Source organism: Vicugna pacos, chromosome 20, assembly GCF_048564905.1.
Source record: "Vicugna pacos chromosome 20, VicPac4, whole genome shotgun sequence".
Classification (NCBI taxonomy): domain Eukaryota; kingdom Metazoa; phylum Chordata; class Mammalia; order Artiodactyla; family Camelidae; genus Vicugna; species Vicugna pacos.
In genome coordinates, this window is record NC_133006.1 from 35,293,077 (window position 1) to 35,316,166 (window position 23,090).

The 23,090-nt window shown below is 34.5% G+C and overlaps 1 protein-coding gene across 1 annotated transcript in view; it reads left to right on the forward strand.

Moving 5' to 3' along the window:
• The window catches only part of RANBP9 (RAN binding protein 9), a 72,907-nt gene that overhangs the window by 26,354 nt on the left and 23,463 nt on the right, over positions 1 to 23,090 (forward strand). The window contains exons 3-5 of the mRNA XM_006198627.3: positions 12,085 to 12,137; positions 13,055 to 13,222; positions 17,471 to 17,493. Of these exons, the coding sequence (XP_006198689.2) occupies positions 12,085 to 12,137; positions 13,055 to 13,222; positions 17,471 to 17,493 (244 nt within the window). The remainder of the gene's footprint in view (positions 1 to 12,084; positions 12,138 to 13,054; positions 13,223 to 17,470; positions 17,494 to 23,090) is intronic.

The window sequence follows — 23,090 nt, forward strand, 5'->3', positions numbered from 1 at the left end:
GAAACTATGATTACCATTTTGAGGAACTGCCAGACTGTTTTCCAAAGTGGGTATGCTATTTTACATTGCCACCAGCTGAGAAAGTTTTAAGTTCTCCACATCCTAGCAAAATGTCTTCTTGATTCTAGCCATCCTAGTGTGTACAAAGTAAAACCTTATAGTAGTTTTGATTTGCATTTCCTAGTGATTAATGATGTTGAGCATCTTTTCATGTGCTTATTGGTCACTTGTATATCGTCTTTGGAGAAATGTCTATTCAGATCCCTTGCCCACTTTTTGGTTAGGTTTTCTTTTCATAGTTGAGTTCTAAGAGTTGTTTATATGTTCTGGATAGAAATAACCTGTCACCTATATGATTTGCATATACTTTCTCCTATTCTTTGGGTTGTCTTTTTACCTCCTTGATGGTGTCCTTTGAAGGACAAAATTTTAAATTTTTATGAAGTCTAGTTTATCTTTTTCTTTCCTTGCTTGTGTTTTTGGTGTCATATCTAAGAAACCATTGCCTAATTGAAGGTCATGAATATTTAGTCCAATATTTTTGTCTAAGAGTTTACGGTTTTGGCCTTTCCTCTTAGCTCTTGATTCCATTTTTGAGTTAATTTTTGAATATGTTGTGAGGTATTGATTCACCTTTGTTGTTTTGCATAGATATATCCAGTTGTCCCCAAACCATTTATTGAAAAAACTATTCTTTCCCCTTTTGAATTGTCAAAATCAATTTATCATAAATGTCAGTGTTAATTTCTGTTTGGGGGATGGATTAGGTTTATTTATTTATTTAGTTATTTTAATGGAGGTAGTGGGTATTGAACCCAGGACCTTGTGCATGCCAAGCACACTCTACCACTGAGCTATATCCCCACATTAATTTCTAGATTCTAAATTTTATTGCATTAGTATATATGTCTGTGCTTAAGCCAATAATACACTCTCTTGATTACTATAACTTTATAGTGAGTTTTAAAATTGGGTTGTGTGAGTCCTCTAATTTTGTTCTTCCTTTTCAAAATTGTTTTGGCTCTTCTGGGCCCCATTGCAATATGAGTTTCAGGATCAGTTTGTCAGTTCCTGAAGAAAAATGAGTTAGACTTTTGATAGATATTGCCTTGAATCTCTAGATTAATTAGAGGAATATTGCTGTCTTAACAATATTAACTAATATTAATTCTTCCAATCCATGGACATGGTTGCCTATCCATTTACTTGGCTAGCTGTGCTTTCATTTCTTTCAATGTTTTGTAGTTTTTAGTATTCAAGTCTTGTACTGTTTTATTAAGCTTATTTATAGATTTTTTTTATTCTATTGTAAATGGAATTGTTTTCTTAAATTTCAAATTGTTCATTGCTAGTGTATAGAAATAAAATTGATTTTTTCATATTGAACTTATATCCTGCAATCTTGCTGAACTTGTATATCGATTTTAATAGTATTTTGGTAAGGATTTTTTTGAATTTTTATATACAAAATAATGTTATATGTGAATAGAGGATATTTACTCTTTCCTTAACAATCTGGTGCTTTTAATTTATTTTTCATGCTTTATTGCCCAGGCTGGAACCTCCAGTACCATGTTGAATAGAAGTAATAAAAGAGGATATCTTTTTCTTGTTCATGATTTTAAGGGAAGAGCAGTCTCTTACCATTAAATATGATGTTTATCAGGTTGGGAGATTCCCTTTTATTTCTGATTAATTGAGTATCTTTATCAGGAAAGGGTGATGGATTTTGTCTTAATTCTTTTTTTTAATGTCTGTTGAGATGATCATGTGGATTTTATCCTTTATTCTGTTTAAATATAGTGTATTACATTGATTCTGTTTCTAAACCGTCCTTTTATTCCTGGCATTAATTCCTCTTGGTCATGGTGTATAATCCTTTTTATGTGTTGCTGGGTTTGGTTTGTTAGTAATTTGTTGAGGATTTGTGCATCTGTGTTCACAAAGGATATTTTTCTGTTGTTTTCTTATGATATTTTTATCTAATTTTGGCAAGAGGGTACCACTGGCCTTGTAGAATTAGTTAGTGTTTCTAACTTTTGGGGTAAGAAGAGTCTGAGAAGGATTGGTGATCATTTTTCTTCCTATGTTTAGTAGAATTCACCAGTGAAGCCATCTCTGAACATGGGCTTTTCTTTGTGGGAAGTTTTAAGATTGCTAATCAGTTTTGATAGTTTGTGACTTTCTAGGAGTTTGTTCATTTAAAATTACATATTTGTTGCTATATAGTATTTTCTTATCATCTTTTTTTATTTCCTAATAGTCTTTTTTAGTTTGGCAGTAATATTTCTACTTTTATTCCTGATTTTTAGTAATTAGAGTCTTTTTTTTTTTCTTGCTTAGTGGAACCAATTTTTTTGTTAATTGATTCTGTTATTTTTCTGGTCTCTATTTTATTGCTGCTCTACTCTTTATGGTTTCCTTCCTGTTGCCTGTTTCAGGTTTAATAGTTTATTCTTCTAGTTTCTCAAGGTTGAGGGTTGGATTATTCATTAAAGATCTTTCTTTTTTTATTACAGGCAATTGCAGCTATAAATTTCCTTCTAAGAACTACTTTAGCTACATCTTACAAATTTTGGTCTGTTGTGTTTTCATTCTCATTCATTACTAAATATTTTAAAATTTTCTTTGCGATTTCTTTGTTGTATATTTTTTTTTAGGAGTGTGTTGTTTAGTACCCACACATTTGTGTACATTCCAAAAATCCTTCTGTTTGTGATTTCTAATTTAATTTTCTTGTGGTTGGAGAATATATTATGTATGATTTCAATTTTTTTTTTAATGTATTGAGGCTTGTTTTATGGCCTAATACATCCTGGAAGATCTGTGTGCACTTGAGCATGTGTATTCTACTGTGGTTGGCAGCAAGTTCTGTAACTGTTAGTTCTGGTTCTTTCCAGTTATATTGAAGTTTTACATTTCTATTTGATCTTCTGTTTGGTTGTTTTATCCATTATTGGAAGTAGGTATTGAAGTCTCCAACCATTACGATAAATTGTGTGTTTCTCCCTAATTCTTGAGTTTTAGCTTTAATATTTTAGGGGTCTGTTATTAGGTTTGAATTTGTGTTTAATTTTTATGTCTTCTTGATATGTTAACCATTTTATCATGATAAATATATTGTTTTATTTCTAGTAACAACTTCTGTCTTAAAGTCTGTTTTATCTGGTATTAGTTCAGCTCTCATTTGATTCCTATTTGCATGGTATTTATTTTTCTTTCCTTTTAATTTCAACCTATTTGTGTGTTCAAATCTAAAATGTCTCCACAGACAACATCTCATCGGATCTTTAGAAAAAGAAAAATCTGTTCTGTGAAACTCTACCATTTGATTGGATGAATTTACCTATTTGCATTAATTGTGATTACTGATAAGGTAGAACTTATGCCTGCCATTTTGGTCTTACGTCACTTTTTTCTTATGTTATTTTCTTTTGTTTGAAGTAGACTTTTTGGTGTACCTTTTAATTTCATTGGGGTTTCTTTTCTGTAGTTTTTGAGTTATTTTCTTAGTGGTTGCTCCAGAGGATTCCTCAGATAACATCCTAACTCAAAACAATATAATTTGGATTAATATCAACTTAATTCCAATAATATATTAAACCTAGCTCCATAATACCTGTATTTTCTCCCTTCTTTTTCTTCTTATTGACATAAAATTGTATGTTTAAATAGTTTAAGCCCAGAGAGTTATAATTATTGCTTTGTGTCATTTTAAGTTAGATAGGAGAGAGCAGAGTTACAAAAAACATATATTTATGCTGCCTTGTATATTTACCTATGCAGTCATCTTTACTGATGTCCTTTATTCCTTTGTACGTGTTTGTGTAACTGTCTAGTTTCCTCTCTTTTCCACCGTATTATTTTGTATAGTGTAGGACTGCTAGTGACAGATTCTTTGTTTTTGTTGTTTAGGAATGTCTTAATTTCTTCATTTTTGAAGTATAGTTTTACTGGATACAGGATTGTTGGTTTATAGTTTTTTCTTTCAGCAATTGCAGTATGTCATCCTACTGCCTTTGGGCTTCCATGTTTTCTGATGAGAAGTTTGTTGGTCTAATTGGGTTAATAATACAACATGATTCTGTTTAGTTTGTGACATATAAAGAGGTAAATTATGACCATAGTATCAAAACATATAGGAAGAGATAAACAGGTTTTGAAAAGTTATGTGTTGCATTGTCAGCATTTGATAAATATACTAATGCAGTCAAGGATGTAATATATTAAAGGTGCAGCTTTTAAAAACTTATGATGATACTCACTTATACAATACCAAAATATATGGCAAAAAGTAAGAAAGATCATAAAATAGAAAAATACAAAGATCACAGAAAAGGATGATGGAGAGAACAGATCAGACAAACAATATAGTAAAACTTAAATCTGTCTGTAATAGGAATTAAACCAAACTAATCCTCTTAGTCTCTGTTATTTGCTCTTTGGCACAACTGTTACTTACTTAGAAGTGCTAATAATGTATAATTTAAAATTATTTGTACTGATAAATTGATCTAAAAAATCTTCATGTCCATTTCCACTTCTAAACACATAGCATCACAATAATAAATTTCTTGTCCATGTACTCAAATAAATCTTTCCATTCCCTCACTGCTGTTGAATTTGAGCTTGTTTTTATATGTCATGCAACACCTCCAACATCTGCCAGTATCTTGGTTCACTTTTTTGTTATGAGCCGCACCCATCTACATCTGGTGTTGCAAATTTCCCGTCACATAACTCCTTCCACCACTTCACAGTAACTCACAGGCTGCAGTCCTACGTCATCCACTTCCCCAAGTAAACTTTGGGTCTTTTTCAGTGTAAAGTGCTATATTTATTGCGCTATTTGTGTATTTCTTGACAATTCAGCATGTGTAAAATCGTTTTTATTGAATTTTAGTGGTTTTATTTGGGTCTTATCTTTTTTTAAAAATATGATACTGATGAAGTTTTTGAATGTTTTGCTCTTAACCCCAGTTCCTCCATAAGCTTTGTGGTTTTTTATTGCATGATGTATAGTGCAGTGATTTTAAGAAACTCAAATGTCACATAATACCAGAACTGACTGTAATTGCTCTATCCCATATCTGTCCATTCATTGATCCATCTTTTTTTTGATGCATTTCAAAGTAAGTAGAGTTAACTTTTAACTTCTACAGCATGCATATCGTTAATTAAAATTTGATACTTGTTTATTGCTCTTTTTTTCATCATTGTAAAATTTACACGTAGTGAAATGCACTTATCTTTTAAGTGTGCCATTTGATGAGTTTTGCAGATGTTTACACACTTGGGTAGTGCAAGCTCCTGGTGAAAAGCAGAGCTATACCATCATCCTTGGAAATGTCCTTTCATACTTGTTCCCATTTAGGCCTTGTTCTCACCCTCTCAGAGGTGACTATTATTTTCACTTCGCCTGTTCCAGAACTTTTTATACAGGCACACCTCAGAGGTATTGCAGGTTCTGTTTTAGACCACCACAATGAAGCAAAGTGAGTCACATGAAATTTTTGGTTTCCCAGTGCATGTAAGTTATGTTTACATTATACTGTAGTCTATTAAGTGTGCAGTAGCATGATATCATAGTAAGTCTACTACACCTTAATTTAGAAATACTTTATTGCTTAAAAATGCTAATAATAATGAAAAAGTTTGAAATATTACAGGAATTAACAGTGTGACACAGACATGAAGTGAGCACATGCTGTTAGAGAATCAGTGCTGATAGACTTGCTCGATGCATGGTTACCACAGACCTGCAATGTGTTAAAGAAAAAAAAAAACCCAAAAAACTTCAGTATCTGTGAAACACAGTAAAATGAGGTATGCCTGTAAAAGGAATCATATAGCAATACTCTTGTAAGGCTTCCTTGATTCAGTACGACATTTTTTAGATCATCTGTGTTATGTATATCAGTAATTCATTTTCCTTTTTATTTCTGAGTAAGACATACCACAATTTGTATATCCATTTATTTGTTGATAGATACCCAGGCTATTTCAGATTGATCTCATTGTGAAGAAAGCTCTCATGAACATATGTATGAGTCTTTAGGTACACGTGTGGCTTCATTTCTCTTATGAGTGGGTTTGCTGGGTCTTGGGGTAAGTACACGTTCAGTCTTATGAGAAACTGCCTGCCATTGTTCCGAAGAGGTTGTACCATTTTACATTTCCACCAGCAGTGTATTGAAGTTCTTATTGTGCCATATCCTTGGCAGTATCAGTCTTGTCAGTCTTAGATTTTGACCATGTATGGTACTATCTCAGTGTGGTTTTAATTTGCGTTTCCCTAATGACTAATAGTGTGTAGCAGTTTCGTGTGCTTCTTGGTTATTTGCAGTATCCTATTTTGTCAAGTGTCTATTCAGATCTTTTGTCTATTTAGAAAAATTGGATTGTCTTAGGTCTTTTTAGCAGCTTTTAATTTTGCTGAAGTCTAATTTATGAGTTTATTATTTTATGGTTCTTGCTTCCTTTGTCCTAATGAATATTTGCTTGATCCCCAAGTCACTAAGATATTTTAACATGTTTTCTTTTAGAAGCTTTATAGTTTTAACTTACTGTTTAGGACTATAAGCCATGTTCAGTTGAGTTTTATATGTTGTGTGAGACAGAGATTAATGTTCCCTTTTTGCAAATGTTTGTCAGTTCTACCACTTTTTGTTAGAAAAACTTTCCTTACCCTTTTGGATTGTTTCGGCACCCCTGTAAAATATTACATGACTGTGTAAGTGTGGATCTCTTTTTGGGCTCACTCTTAATCCATTCCATTGATTTATTTGTTTATCCTTAGTGCCAGTGCCATGTACTGTCTTGATTACTCAGGTTTATAGTAAATCTTGGGGTCAGATAGTGGAGTCCTACAACTGTATTCTTTTTCAAACTTTCTTTGGATATTTTTAGATCCTGTGCATTTCTGTATAAAGGTGAGAATCATTTTGTCAGTTTTTACAGAAACCACCTAGTGTGAGTATAATTTGGATTGCATTGATTCTAGAGATCAATTTGGAGAGAATTGCAGCCCAATAATACTGAGTCTTCCAGACCATACAGATGGCATGTCTCTCCATTAATTTATGTCTTCTTTAATTCCCCTCATCAGTGTTCAGTAGTTTTCAGCAGAGAAATCTTACTGCCTTTTGCTCAATTTTCAAATATTTTGTTTTTCTGGTGCTGTTGTAGATGTAATTGTTTTTAAAATTTTACTTTCTTAGTGTTTGCTACCAGTATATACAAATAACAGTAGGTTTTTTATATAGTAACTTTGTATCCTGCAACCCTGTTAAATTCACGTATTAATTCTGATTATTTTGTGTGTTTTAAGATTTTCTTTTGTTAAAGTCATGTCATCTACAAATAAAGTAAGATTTCTTTCTTTTTCATTTATGCCTTTTATTTCTCTGTCTTGGCATATTGAAATGCCTAGGGTTTTAGTACTACGTTGAATAGAAATGATGAGAGCTGTTACTCTTACCTTGTTCTTGATCGTACAGAAATAGCTTTCAGTATTTAACTATTAAGTATGCTAGCTGTAGGTTTTTTGTAAATGTAGATTGATGAACTTCCCCTGTATTTCTAGTTGGCTTAGAGTTTTTATTGTGAATGGGTGTTGAATTTTGTCAAATGTTTTTCCTACCACTATTTAAATGATCACTTGGGTTTTCTCCTAATTTGGTAAAGTACATTGATTCGTGTTTTGAATATAAACCAATGTTGTGTTCCTGGATTAACTACTACTTGGTAGGTGTATCATCCTTTTGGTATACTACTAGAATTCCATTTTAATTTACCGACTGACTTTTTAATATCTCTTCACAGTTTTTTAGTGATTACTCTAAAGGTTTTAGTATACATCCCCTATTTTACAATTTACTGAGAATTAATGTTTTACTATTTCACATAAAACACAGAAACTTGGAATCATACAGGTTCCCCTCTTCCTGTCCTTCTTGCTGAGGTTGCCATAGATACTACATCTATATATCTTATGAACTGCACAATACATGTTATTTTTGCTTTAAGGAGTCATACATGTTTTAAGAAAATTAAGAATGAAAGTGATCTTTTATTATGTATACATGCTGGCGCCATTTTCAGTGCTTTTCATTCCTTGAAAATCCAGGTATCTATCTGATATACCTTCGTATATGATATAGATACATGGTATATCTATCTGATGCCTTTCAGTTTGCCAGATTTTCTTTAGCATTTTTCTTAGTGTAGGACTGCCGGTAATACATTCTTTTCCTTTTATCTGAGAATTTTTATTTCGCTTTCATTCTTGAAGGATATTTCCCTGAATATAACACCCTGTGTTGGCATGGATTTCCCTCCCCCTTTACTGTTCTTTGAAATATTTTGTTCCACTGTCTTATGGCCTTCATACTTTCTTGTGAGAAGTCAGTAAAAATTCAGCTTAGTGTTTCCATGGAAGTAATGTATCATTCTTTTTCTGACTGCATTTAATCCTTTCTCTTCATTTTTAGTTTCCAGCCGTGTGGCTGTGATTTGCACCTCGGTGTTCCTTTCTTTGTACTTAACCTGCTGAGGTTTGCCATGCTTTTTGACTCTGTAAATTTTTTTCTTTTACCCAATTTGGGAAACTTTTCTCTATTTTTTTTGTTCCGTTGTCTTTTTTTCTTCTTGTGGGACTTTGGTTACATGTATTTTAGACTTTTTTTGATACTGCCCCAGGGACTCACTTTTTATTCCATCAGTATTTTTTCCTCTGTTCTTCGTATTAGTTTTGTCTTCATATTTACTTACTCATTTTGCCATTTCCAGTGTGCCATTAGGTACATTAGTAAATGCTTATTTGAAATATATTTCAGCTCCAAAATTTCCATTTTAAAAAATTGTTTCTTGTTTGTAAAATTTCATTTCATTCAGTACAAGTATATTTCCATTTCCATCCTTGAGCATTGTAACAACAACTGCTTTAACTATTTTAGCTGCTAATTCCAATTACTTGATAGTCTCAGTCATTCTCTTTTGTTTGTCTTTTCTTGTGAATATGAGTCATGTTTTGCTGTGTCTTTGCATGTCAAGTAATTTTGAATTGTATTCTAGCATATTATGACTGGATTACAGATTTTTAAAATTCTTTATAGTATTTTTTTCAGCAAGTAATTTTAGAAAATGCCATCATTTTCTTTGCTACTTATTGTTTCTCTGTCTTATGCATTTCTTCTGTTTTTCACTTGTTTTTCTGCTAAACTCTATCCCAAATAGTCCTTTAGTGAACATTTGTGGATAGTAAAGCATTAGCTTTATAATGCCTTAAAATATCTTAGTTGCTCTCCTTCTTGAGTAATACTTTACCTGGGAATTAAGTTCCAGATTGGCAGTCTTTCCCTTCAGTACTCTGTGCCATTGTTTACACTCATCAGCTGTTGCTGGGGAGAAGTCAGCTGTCAGTCTAATTGTCATTCCTTCAGAGGTAATCTGCCTTTTTCTTTGGAAACTTTGAGGATATTGTTTGTATTGATAGTCTATAATGTACTTATGTGTGAATTTGTTTTTACCTTTCTCTGTATGTGATACGCACTTTCAACTTAACATATTTTTCACTTGTGGAATTAGCTAAATCATCTCAGTAAATATTTATGCTCCATTTTATTTCTTTAGGGATAGTGTATCCTTTTTTCTTTTACATAATCCTAAATGTATTTAAAAATTTTTTCTTGTCATGCTATCCGTTGATTGATGGAATCTAGAATGAATTCATGTTTGTTGGCCTCATATGTATTTCTCAAATAGATCTAGTATATATTTTAGAGTTTTGTTTTTGCAGCCTCATTTTAGTTGGAAAGTTTAACATTTGTCTTCATTTTGTTTCTCTGTCTAGCCCTGTACTTACTGTCTTTTTATTACAGTTTATAGTTGCTTTCTAACTTCTGGGCCCCCAATCTAAAACCAGTTCTGCATTAGAGTTTCCAGGTTCTGTCTTCAAGGCAATAGTGGGAGTATTGCAGATTCAGTCATGGATCCATTCAACAATGTTATCCAGACCCTAGTCAAGAGGCTGCTACTTTCCCCTTCCCCAGCTAGGCCAAAGTGTCATATAAGCTTTAGCCAAGGCAGCAGGTGGTGTCGGTGTTTTCTTATCCTCCTTCCAGGAGGGGAAGCCTATTCCAGGTGTTGGCTTTAAGCAGTGAGTGTGGCACCTGATCTGCTTGTGGAGCCATTTTGTTCTTTGTTTCCTCAGAAGGAGAAACTCTACCCAGTAGTGAGCGCTCACAGGCCCAGAGTTGTATCCCTGCTCATAGCTTTGTGTTTCTTCTCAAGATTATCTTGTGACTTACTACTTTTTTTTCAAATAAACGATTACATTGTTATATTATACTTGGACCAAAGAGGCGGAATGAGAATACCGACTTAAAAACTTTTTTTAATGACTCTTGACTAGACACACAAAATGTTGTTTCTTAATGTTTGTCGTTCTTGTGTCATATGACACATACTCTTACTAGTAATATTGCTCTTGTAAATTCCATTGCCTGTGAGTTTTATTGTGTAGTAGGACAAACACTAAGTTGTTTTTCTCTTTAAAAATTTCCTCGTAATCAAAATTCTCTATTTTTCCATATGAACTTTAAAATCACCTTTTCTAGTTGAAAAAATTTATTTGGAGTCTATCTTGAACTTCATTACATGTATATATCAATTTTAGAAAGATTGCTATTTGTATGCTGTCCAGTTATCAGGATACCTAAAAGACACATTGACTTGCTGCTTTTAGAATACCGTTTTTGAGCCTTACTTGAACTCTTTATTCCCACTTAAAAAGTTTCTGTAGTTAGTATGCTTGGTCTGTCTACACATACCACTTCATTTCTCTAGCTGCTTATTCTCTAGAAGAGAAATAAAAGTGTTTTTCTTACATTCAGTCATTTTGTCAAAATACATAATTCTAGAAGCTTTTAGTAGGTTCCATAGTTTCCTACCTACATAATCATAGCAACAACAAATTAAGATAATTTTATATCTTCTAAAATTTATACTGGTTATTTAGCTTTCTTATTAAAAACTAAAACCTTCAAAATGGTGGTGTTTAACAGTTGTATGCATCTCCGTGTTGTTGATTCTAGTGGAAATGCCTTCAGTGTTACACTGTTGAATACCTTACTTGCTATATTAGATTTGGAAAAAAAGATACCATGTTTAAATAGTGCCTTTCATTCTTATTTGAGTTTTTATTAGGAGTGGTAGCTGAAATTTGTCAAATGCCATTTTAATCTTGATACAGTCACAGTCAACTAACCTTTTAACAGATTGGATCAGTTTGCTTTTTTATTGTTTTTCTTTTTTCAACTGTTATTTATAAGTATATTTCTTTATACTTCCCTGTCTTTGAACTGTCTTTAGCAAGTTTTATTAATATTTTATAAACTTTAAAAAATGAATTGCATACCTTAATAATGACCTTTTCTTTTGTAGAGATAATTTTATTCTAGTGTTTCATAAATTAATAATTAAGAGTCCCATGTTTAGGTCCATTTTGTCAATTTGTCAAAACATTTTTGGAAAACCAATATATAGATTCTGCATGGCACACATTTTTCATGTAATTCTGTTAAGTATTTCATATATTTTTATATGAACTGGACATTTTTTTCCAATAGGTCTCCATGTTCTTGTGTGTGGAGACTAGATTTTTACTGTGTCCTTTTGGAACACATTTGTTTCTTAACATTTCTTTTTTCTTCCACAAGTTCCTCTATACTTTTTGTTAGAAGTATTAATTCTAAATATTCATATGTAGATAGGTAGATATAATCCTAAATATTTATAGATGACGATAAGTTGGAAAGATTTCTATAGTTGTTAGAGTGCAGAAGTGTTAGTAAGACTTTGGGTATATTTATGGATGATTGCTATAGGAGTTTACTGTGAACTTGGGTTTTGTTATCGCTTAATAATGCCCTCTTTGCTATTTCATGAATCCTAATAACGTTTTTGTAGCTACCCTGTGAGTTTCATTTGGGCTTGGTTCTGAAAATGTTTTGAGAGTGTTTGGTAATTTATACATATGTGACTCTAATAACCTGCTTTGCTTTCTTTTTTTTTTTTGAACAGTTACATGGGAATTGGTCTTTCTGCTCAAGGAGTGAACATGAACAGACTACCAGGTACATTGTGACTGAATGCAGTACAGTCTTATGGCCAACTCTGGCTAAAAATTTCGAGTAGTAATTTGAAATAGTTAAGTACATTAATCTTCTGTATTTTTAATCACTTATGAGTTCAAAGTGGCAGCTGAGTGGTTTTAATAAATTTCATGCTATTTAGCAAAACATAACATATATGCCATGCTTTGTTTTGTTTTGCTTGTTTTTGTTTTGTTTTTTGGTATTTTCAGCTTCCAGTACATGGTCATACCAAAGACTTCAAATATTTTAATGTGGGTTGGTTCTGTTTCTTACCCAACATATTCCTGGCTTTTAACCCATTTTTGCTTGTTTAATATTCTGGGAATGTAGACTGATACTAAAAGTAAACTAAGGACAGTGTGAATGGCAGAACTGTTTCCCCGAACTGTTAATCATATGCAAGTGATTCTTAGATTATATTTTCTGTATTTTGTTCACTAATGTTAAAAATTAACCGTGGGGAAAAGTTTTTGAAAATTGAAAGAAAAATGTCCTATTTTATATTTAACTCTGTGTGTGTGTGTGTGTGTGTGTGTGTGTGTTAAAACCAAATCAAAGCAAAATTCCTTTGGTCTGTTAGCAAAGGAAGTATGTGTGGAAAAATGTCTTGCCATGTTTTTTTTTCTTTTTTTTTCCCCTGGTAGTAGTCCTCTCTGTTTAAGACATGCTTTAGCATTCTGTGTGGCAAATTTACTTTCGTTAACGTTGTAAGCAGTATTTTAATATGGAAGTAATGTTGTGTAATTGTTGAAAATTTACATGTCCTTTTGGGAATTTTATCTTTGTACTATCTGTTGTAGTACTGTTCTTGCTTATCTTGTTATACTCTTGGTGACTAACTGTAGTATAGAGGAACCTTACTTTTCACTGTAAATATACTGGAACTTTCTCTTTAGGCTGGGATAAACATTCATATGGTTATCATGGTGATGATGGACATTCATTTTGTTCTTCTGGAACGGGACAACCTTATGGACCAACTTTTACAACTGGTGATGTCATTGGCTGTTGTGTTAACCTTATCAACAATACCTGCTTCTACACCAAGAATGGACATAGTTTAGGTACTAAGATAATGAATTGCATGTAAAATAACCAGATGTTGTGATTATTGTACTTACAGCATGGTAATCGTACTTATTGTGTGATTCTCCTTTATGAATAGATGCCCCTGGAAATGAGTACTTTGTTCCTTCTAGGTGGGAGTTGAGGAAATGGTCAATATTTAAATCTAAAGTATGATGGGCCCACATTCAACTAAAAACCCTTATTTTTTTTTTTAACAGTGAAGGCCACATTGTATCACATATTTAGGACTAACTAGAAATAATCTTCATGCTCAGATATTTATTCTAGTAATAGAAATGCTGAGTGTTTTCTACTTTGCTTTGGATAAAGTCCTTCACAGTCTGATCCAGTGCTCTAGGTAACAGGTGGTAAGAAAAAAGGGCTGTCAGTTTTTAGTAGAGTGTGGGGGTAATAACAAAGCTAGGAAAAGCTTGGTGCTCCCAACCAAATGAAGAGTGTTGACACATGGACGAATCAGGCCTATAACAGATTGATAAGGGATGGTGACTACAAGTTAGTTCTGCAAAAGGGAGCAGAATTCAAATAAGCAAGTAACAGCAAAACTTGTAAAAGACAAGTGGCAAATAAATAGATTAATAAAAACATGAGCAAATCTATTCGTTGTAAGACTGACAAGAAATAAGGCATTCTGTTTGAATAATACCCATGATACTTCAGATTTAAAATTATGTGTGGTTGTTAGGCTCCCTTTTCTTAGAAGTTTTTTGTTTTTCGTTTTTGTATTACAGAAAGTATAAAGGGTAGCAAGACTAATGCTTTAAAAATAAAAAGGTTTCACATTGTTTTACTGTTTGAAACATCCTTGATTCAGAATAGCAAATTATTTCTGATGAGGTGAAGTGAAAGAAGGCAAAAACTAAGTAACCCCAGAAGGCAAACATTTCAGGTTGCATATAAATCATATTTAAAAATTAAGCTGAAAATAGTATGCTTAGACATATAATAAATGTTCTTTAATATAACACAAAAAACTATTCTGGAATTTCATAGTATAAAATCCTAACTCTTTGGCTACATTAGTAATAGTTATTCTTTTTTTAAAGTATCTCAACGTACTCCTTATATAAAGTTGTTATTTATATTCAGTTTAAAATTTTTCCTTCTGATTTTTAATACTGATTCTAAAGTCCTGTGCTATCTGACTTAAAGGTTGTAGCAAGTGCACAGAGATTCTTAGGTTCACTTCGGAACAAGAAAATGATAAAGAATGCATGCAGATTATGTGTATCTATGATTTGATTGTTGTGGCCAGCTGGTTCCCAGGAGGATACAGCCCTTCTAGTTTATTTGTTACTATTCCAGCCCTGACTTATCAAAGCAAACTGGGATGGTCCTAGTTGGCTTGGCTGCTTAAGATAATTTAAAATCTTAAACCAGGAGAAATGACCTTTGGTTCAAAGGTGCAAAAGAAGACATTTTTAAAACCAAAATTTATCTTTTTAGTTATAAACTTTATTCCAGAGGAGAAGTGTTAGGAGATTAAATCATAGATGATGTGCTATTATTTTTTTCTTACTAGATTTTCCCAGGCATTTACATTGAAATTTTCTCTTGAGTAAGAAAGCTATTTTAAAAATGTAAGGTGTTATTTAAGAAAAGGGTACCTAATGATGGAATCACAGGCTAATATTAAGTAACTTTGAAACATTTGTCATTATTCATTCATAAATTTAATTAACGTGTATTAAGCATGTAAAGAGGCAGTAAAACAGCAGTCGGTGTGGTTCTTCAGTTGCCTGGGATTTATCCTGGTGTGGCCATATAACCTTATGCAAGTTTCTTTTCTGTGCCTCAGATCATAAAGTAGGATCACTAAAATGCTGACCTTATTAAGGTTGTTAGAGCAAACTGAAATGATGCATGTGAAATTCTTAAGTGATTGCCTAGCGCATAGTGAGTACTCACTAAATGTTGTCTACTGTTATTTGCCAGACACTGGGCCAGGTGCTGGGGATGCAGTGAGAAAACATTGGTGAACAAAAATTATTCCTCTAGAGCAGAGGTCAGCAAGCTATAGCCCATGGGCTAAATCAGTCTCCTGTCGGTTTTTTAAATAAAGTTTCATTGCAACACAGCCACACCCATTTATTTATGCACTGTATATGGCTGATTTCCTGCTACGATAGCAGAATCGGGTAGTTGAAACAGAGATCACACGGCCTGGAGAGCAGAAAGCATTACTCTCTGGCCCTCTACCGGAGCAGTGTGGAGCAGTGTGCTTACCTCTGGTCCAGATTCTAGCATCTAGAAGATACAGTATTATTCAGGTACTTTTCTCTTGTATTTCCTGAAGTGGATAATTTCTACCCAAAAGCTGATATACCTTTAATTTCTGTTTCATGAAAATTTTCAAAATTTGTATTTACTTACCGTGTAAAGAGAAATGGAAAGTTTTTGAGAAAATAATTAAAGGAGAAACATTTCAGCACGCAAGTTAACCTATTTGAAATTTTTGACTTTGTTTTGTTGATTGTCATTCATCAGTTGAAGATCACTTTTCAGAAAGCCTCTTGACAGATTGGGAAACTAGGAAGAAAACTGTCTTCTGTGTAAAATGTAAATAATTGTACAACTTGTTAAAATGGCAACTTTGTGGTCTGAATCTGTGTGTAGGTTGTGCTGCTGTAGGTGGCAGTGTTCAGAGGTGTGAGTCTGTGGAACCAGGCTGAATTTTTCATTAGAGTTTTTGGTAAAGTAAGGATTTCAGTAATTACTGACAAAAGGAAATTTTGCTAAAACAGTATAAATTTAGACCGTGTTTGTTACCAATAGATATTTTTGAGCAAAATAACTGATTAGGCTTCTGTTTTATAAAAAATGATTTTATACAGTGTATGATAGTATTTTACTTATTCTCTTGTTTTCTGTATCCTTTTTCGTTTTCTGAATTTTTTTAGAATAACTTTTCGTATTTGTTTGGCCCTCAAGTCATTTTGCGTTCCATTTATTAATGAAGCTCAAGGTAATCAGAATGTTTTAAGGAGGATGGGGAGAACTCCAGCATTGCTTTTCCTTTCGACAGGCCAACATGAATTACTAGTTTTTAAAAGTCATGAAATCAGTACTTTTTAATTACAAAGCACTATTTTTATACATTTTACACATTTGTTTAAAAGCATATATAATAGGGATTTAATAGGCAGTTTGCCTTCTGACTTACTTTCTTTAGTAAGTGGAGTCCAATAGTTGTGTTTTTCTGGTTACAGCACGATTGCAGAGCCACAGAATCCCAAGTGGGAAGAGACCTTAACGATAACTTGACAGAAGGGCCCCCATTTTTTAGATGGTGCTCAACACCATAGAGGTAGTGGTGCTGGCCTAGTTTTGTTTTAATGTGTGTTCAGACTGAAAGGATTGTGGTTAACTAAGTCACCAACACCACCCTTCTCGTTATTCTAGAGCTCAGTCTTTTTAAATATATGAATGAGGTCCTACAGAGATACTTAGTTTGTTTATTATCTTATTTTTTGCCTAAGTAATGTATCTAAATATTTGAAGGGAGATTATTACACCATCACTTGGGGACGTCAGTAGATTTATTCCAGTCTATTGCCGATATTCAAATGTATTTGGTACACAACTGTGGAAACTACTATCAAAGGACATTCCAGAGAAATTCTCGACTATATAAATCTGTGCCCTTTGAAAGAGGAATTAGTTCTTTTTTCAGAGTAGTCAAAAGTTATTTGCAAGTATACTTTTATAAGTTTTGTTTTTTTTTTTTTAAAGAAACAGGTGCTGTATTTTCTGTTTATGTTTCTTTTCTTGTTTTGGGTAACAGAAAACCTTTTCCCCTCAAAATTACTTAAAAGCTAAGTCGAAGTAAGGAAGATTAAATAATAAGGCTGGGTGAAGCAGCTTAGGTGTAGGGCAGAAATTAAATGACTGTTTTGCAACCAGTTTTCTTATGTGGTTCTTAACATAGCTCTGAAGATATATTCTGAAACCTTTTCAGAAATCCTGGAGGCAGCAGCAGCCCCCAGAGATAAGACTGGTGTGTAACTAACAAGAAAGATGAGCTTGGAAGGGGCCAGCATTCACTCAGACCTGCTAAGCATTACTGAGAAAAAAATTTGTCTTGTTATTTTATATTTAGGTTTTTAGTTTTTCCTTCTTTTGCTATTCTTTCCCTTCTTTTTTAGCTAGAAATTCAGCTTGTCAGCATATTCTGCCCTTGAAAAACAGCTTCTAATGCCACTTTTTTTTTTCTTTTTCCTTTTCAGGTATTGCTTTCACTGACTTACCGGTAAGACATAATTTCTTATAAAAGTAGTTTTACATTTTTAATTGAAAGAAGTATAAAGAAACTAGTGCTAATCATGTTTAAAACACAGTCTTACTGATAATTACTCGGTTTATATGTGGTGCCATGCACAGACTGAAGCTCCTTTCTCGAGCCACCGTTGGTGTAGTCCTTCAGAACTCAGGCTCCAAAGTGCGCTGGACACCATTGCCCAGGGGAACTGAGTTGCAGCTAAAAACTACGTTGGAAATGATCATTTAAAACACGCTTTTTAGTATCACTGGATTCATTCAAAATGTTTCTTTGATCTTGCTGGACTTTTCAGCAAGTGTCTGTACAATTCTAGTCCTTTACAAATTGAGTGTGTGCTGAGTGCCACTGTGTGGCGGGTTCTGGGCCTGGGATACAGAGGTCTCTGTCCTCTTGGAGTATTCAGGCTGAGGAAGTCAGAGAATAAACTGATCGTTAAAAATATTTTAAAAGGTTTTAAGTACTTTTTAAAGAAGGAGAAAAAACAGAGCTTGGGAATACTGAAGACAACATGGGTTGTACAAGTTGTTCCCTTTGCTCAAGGTAAGACTTGAGCAGAAACTTCTGGGGACGCGAGGGAGCTGACTAATAGATATGTAGAGCGAGAATGTTCCAGGCGGAGAGAATGATTAGGGAATGGTACTAAAGCCGGAGCTCATCTGGCGTGTTTGAAGAATAGCGTGAAGTGGGTACGGAGACATGGGAGGAGGCAGTGGGATGAGTCAGAGATGATGGAGGGGAGGACCAGTAGATTCTCTAGACCTTGGGGGCCATTGTAAGGCCTGGGCCATTCGCTCTGATAACCTGTAGGGGGAGTAGAGGTGGAAGCATGCTGCCCTGTGAGGGGCTGTTGCAGAAATTCAGGCAAGAAATGATGGTGACTTGGCATAACTAGGAGTGTAAGGCGTGGTTTGATTCCAGATGCCTTAGTTACCAAATCTAAGACGCTTGTCAGTTGTAATATGCGTCGTATCTGCCCTAAGGTGGGAGGGGAAACCAACAAACTAATAAACTTGTGAGACAGTGCTCTCTTGTCATTTAGAATGTATATTTTACATTCACTGAATGATCTCTTCAGGTATTTAAATGTGTATTTTTAGTCAGCATCACTTCCTACACACCTAAAAATGATGCAGTAAGCAATATAAATTAAGGTACTCCCCAGACTTCGTCACGTTCAGAATCCAACCTTTTATGGCACTTGCGTAGATTTAAGTCCCTGGTTGTCTGCGTGATACTGTCTTCTCTGCCTTCAAGAACATTTCTTCAGAGTTCTCCACTATGTCTCTGACATTTGCTTTCAAGCTCCTGATCACATGGTGCCAGTTTTTACACCCTCACTTTCTTCATACGACCAGAAGGTATTAAAAGGTTTCCCGACCCAACCAGGACTCTGACATTCCTTTCTCAGTGGGTCGATAGTGGCTTGTTGACTAAAGTGTCTTAGGAGTTGCACTCATCCAGCCGTTTGAGGGAGAAAAATCAAGACCCAGAGTTTCGGTGAACTCGTTCCTCAGCAGGTTCCCACCAGTGCAGACGGCGACCGCTGCTGCATCATGACAGCTGCCCCACCGGCGGCCGTGCGGTGCCACTGACTGTAGATGATTCCAGCCTCAAGTATAGACCCCCAATCTGTAGATTATTAATCTCCCTGAAGCAAATGCTAGAAAAAAACAGAAGAAATCAAAGTTATAATAGAACGAAACAACTTTGCTAAGCTAGAGAAAGTTTGGAGTCTACAGATCAAAATTGCTCATCAAGAAGCATTATTTGATGAGCAGTGATGGAGAACACATGTTTATCTTTTAGAAAAAATACATAATCTTAGGATTTTGTCTGTATTTATACTAAAGCAGGTTTCAGATGAAGAGTTAAATGAGTGATAAATACTAAATAAATAAACAAGATGTTTTAAAAATCTGAGAGCCAAGAGAATTTTCTGATGGATTGCATGTGAAAATGTGAGAGAGGAGATTTGACTTCAAGATTGTTGGCCTGAAGAAAGAGTGGAGATGCCATTTACTGATACGGAGAAGGCTGTATTTTAGGTGGAGGAGGTTTTGAGGAGGGAATCAGGGTTCAATTTTGGGTAAGTTAAATGGACTTGTCAGGCATGCAGTCCAGGCTATACAAGCCTGGAATTAAAAAAGACTGATCTGTTCTGAAGATGAAAATTTGGGAGCCATTGGCATTTCGATGTTTAAATTTAAAGTCATGAGACTGGATGAGATCAACAAGGGAGCATGTGTAGGCTGAGGAATGGAGCAAGGGCTGAGTCCTGGGGCGTACCGCAGTGGGGAGAAGGAACCAGCAGAGTGAAATTGAGGAGTAACAAGCAGTCGGTGAGGTAGGAGAAAGACTGAGAACTGGGTGTCTTCAAAGCCAAGTGAAGAAAATATATCCAGAAGGAAGGAGAAATCAACTGTGTCCAGTGCCACTATAATACATCACATAAGACCAGGATTGAGGTTCGACTAGTGGATTTCGCAGAGTGGCAGTCACTGGTGACCTTGCCAAGAGAGTTTTAGCAGAGTGATGGAGAAGTCCTGATTGGAAAGGTTTTAAGAAAGAGTAGGAATATAGAGTATGGACAGTGTTGGAGGATTCTGATCACAGTGGGAAGTAAAGAAATGGGATGTGGTGGCTGTAGGAGACGTTTTGTAGATTTAGCAGGGTGTTTGCTGATGAGAAGGACTCAGCAGCAGGAAGAACAGTTAGTGTTGTATACAGAAAGGAAAAGTAACAGCGACCATGTCCTTGAGCGGACAAGGGAAGTGACAGCGAGTAAGTGGGAAGAGGGGCTTCAGAGAAGAGCATCTGTGGTGGGGGTGGGGGGCTGTAGGTGCAGATGCTGGTAGGTGGGTTCGTGTGGCTCAGAACTGTTGTAGAGGTTTTGCTAAGACCCTGCGTTTCATTTGGAGTTGGTTAGAGTAGCTGGTTCGGGTGTTTTTCCTTCCCCCTCTTTTTGTGGCACTAAGCAAGTAAAACCAGCTTGCCGGAGTTAGGAGGGTTTGTTCCTCATTGTTGGTGGTGGACATTTGGAAAGGGCTCAGCTAGTTGTAGACGTAGTGACTGCTTTTGTGTTGCCTTTGCATTGCTTTCTGTCCCACTTTAGAATCACCAGTTATGTTTTTTGCCTCGTCTGTAATTAACCAAGGATGATATTCAGCTCTGTCGCAGTGGGTAAAGTGGTGGTTTATGGTGGTGGTTGTAAGCTTTCTTTTAATGTAGTGGTTCTGAGAGCTCTTTCTTTTTATGACTGTGAGATCTTCTGGGACTTGCACATGCAACATATCATTCTTCTTAAAAAGGAAGGAAAAAGTTAGTCTTCTCTTAAAGGTACAACCAGACAAGTATTTATGTTTTGTACCTGAGATCTCTCACTAGCAAGTCATAGCACTCAGTCCTGGTGGAGAACAGAGTTATAAAAACACAGTTCAGCTATCATGGGGCGTAGGGTGTTTTACATCTCTGAAAACCTTAGATGCTTTTCAGAGTAATCTTTCTTCCCCAGCTCACCTCACCAGTTTGAGAAACATCCATCTATAAACTAATTCAGTTTGGAATTAGAGAAATTCCTTTTGTTCTGGAAGCTATTCACGTTTAAAATGAGGCCACTTTCCAGTTCCCGTAGGCTCATTTGAAATCTGCTTTTTATAGATACATTTACTTTCATTTTCATTAGGAAAAAATCTTTTAAATATAAAAGAACAAAACTCTGATATTGAGAATATGACTTTTACTGTGTATACTGGCTTTTAAATAGTACTTTTAGTAACTTCATCTTCCATGGGATAATAGAAATGAGACCTACGTATTTTTCTATTCTCTTGATAGAGACTTTATTTTCACTTTTGTCTAATTCTACATAGGCAAGAGTGATTTTTTTTTTAATTTAGAAACAGTTTCTGAGAAGACATTGTTTTACATAAATCCACAGTGTGGATACATGCTGTAGCATGGATGAACCTTGAGAACATTATACTAAACGAAAGAAGCCAGTCACGAAAGACCACGTTTCATTATTCTGTTGATCTGAAGTATCCAGAATAGGCAAATCAGTAGAGTCAAAAAGTAGGTTAGTGGTTGTCAGGGGTTAGGGGATGTGGGTCATAGGGAGTGACTGCTACTGAGTATGGGGTTATTTCTTGGAGTGATGAGAATGTAAAAGTAGACAGTGGTGATGGCTGCACAGCTCGGTGACTGTACTAAAAACCATTGCATTGTTATTTTATTCTGTCTTTAGATATCTATAATCTAGCAAGGTAAAAAAGTCTGTTGTATTTTTTAAAAATTATAGTTTAGCCAGTTACAAGCTATGTCCTCAATAATCTCTTCCCTTCAGATTCTTCAGTTTTAAGGTTGAGTAAGTGGTATAAAAGTTACAGGTATTTTCATTGAGCCCAAGCTAACTTTGTCATTTTTAGTTCTTTACCACTTTCTGATTACAGGAACTTCATAGATAGTGTTATATATTCAAATAATAAAAGAAATGTTTATACATACAGTAATGTAAACAAGAGAAATTCCTTATAATCCCAGGTTCTTTAGACAGAATGATTGTGTTGAGGGTCTGTCCTTCTAGGCCTGTTTGAACTTACATTAGCCAGTGCGTCCATTATATCTGCATACAAATCTTTTACTCTTCTTTTTGCTTGTCTTTATAATATCTTACTGTATGATGTACTACCACAATTCTAAGATACATATTTTTCATATTTTAATGTTCATGAAATAGGATGCAATTTAGAATCTGTGGCCTGTCAGAGTTTAATGACTAGTGTTTTTTTCTTAGACATGATGTTGGTTAAGTCCTGTAGTTACTGGAGTCTGAGGTTCAGTGACATGTGGTATATAATGTCACCTATGACTGGACCTTTTTAGTTTTTTATTTGCTGTTACAACTAATGCTACAGGACATATATCTTTGCACATGTTTGTTTTTCTGTGAGATTAAATTCTTACAAGTGAAATTGCTTTGTCAGCTTTATATTGGCTCACGTTTCTGTATACAGTGGCTGAGGGGGCTTATTTTCTCAGTCTTCATCCACACTGGGTATGTCTCAGTCTTTTAAATCTTATGTGCAAAAAAATCTTATTTTAATTTGCTTTTTTAAAAATTGGGTTTGTGTCTCTTCATATTTTTATTGTCATTTTATATTTCTTCTTAAAATTGCCCATGTATTGCCAGTTTAAAAATTTTGAACTAGTAATCTTTGTCCTCCAGTATTGTGAGAATATTTTTTGTATTTGGAATATTGATCTTTTATTATATATGTGGCAGGTTCTTTTCTATAAAGTCCATTTGTCTTGACATAAGAGTGTTTGGCTTTATATATTATTGTTTTAAAGTATGTCATAATTTTGTAATGGGCTTTAATGGAAAGAGTCCTATGCTTGGAGTAGGGAACCATGAACAAGCTGCGTGCTTTTGGATAAATCCTTAAGCTCTTGAGGTCTCGGTTTTCTCACTGGTGAACTGAGAAGGTTGTAATAAGCATCTCACTTGTCTTAGCTTAAAATTCTGTTAACTTGCTAGTTTTGTTGATTATGAAAAATCAGTACATTTG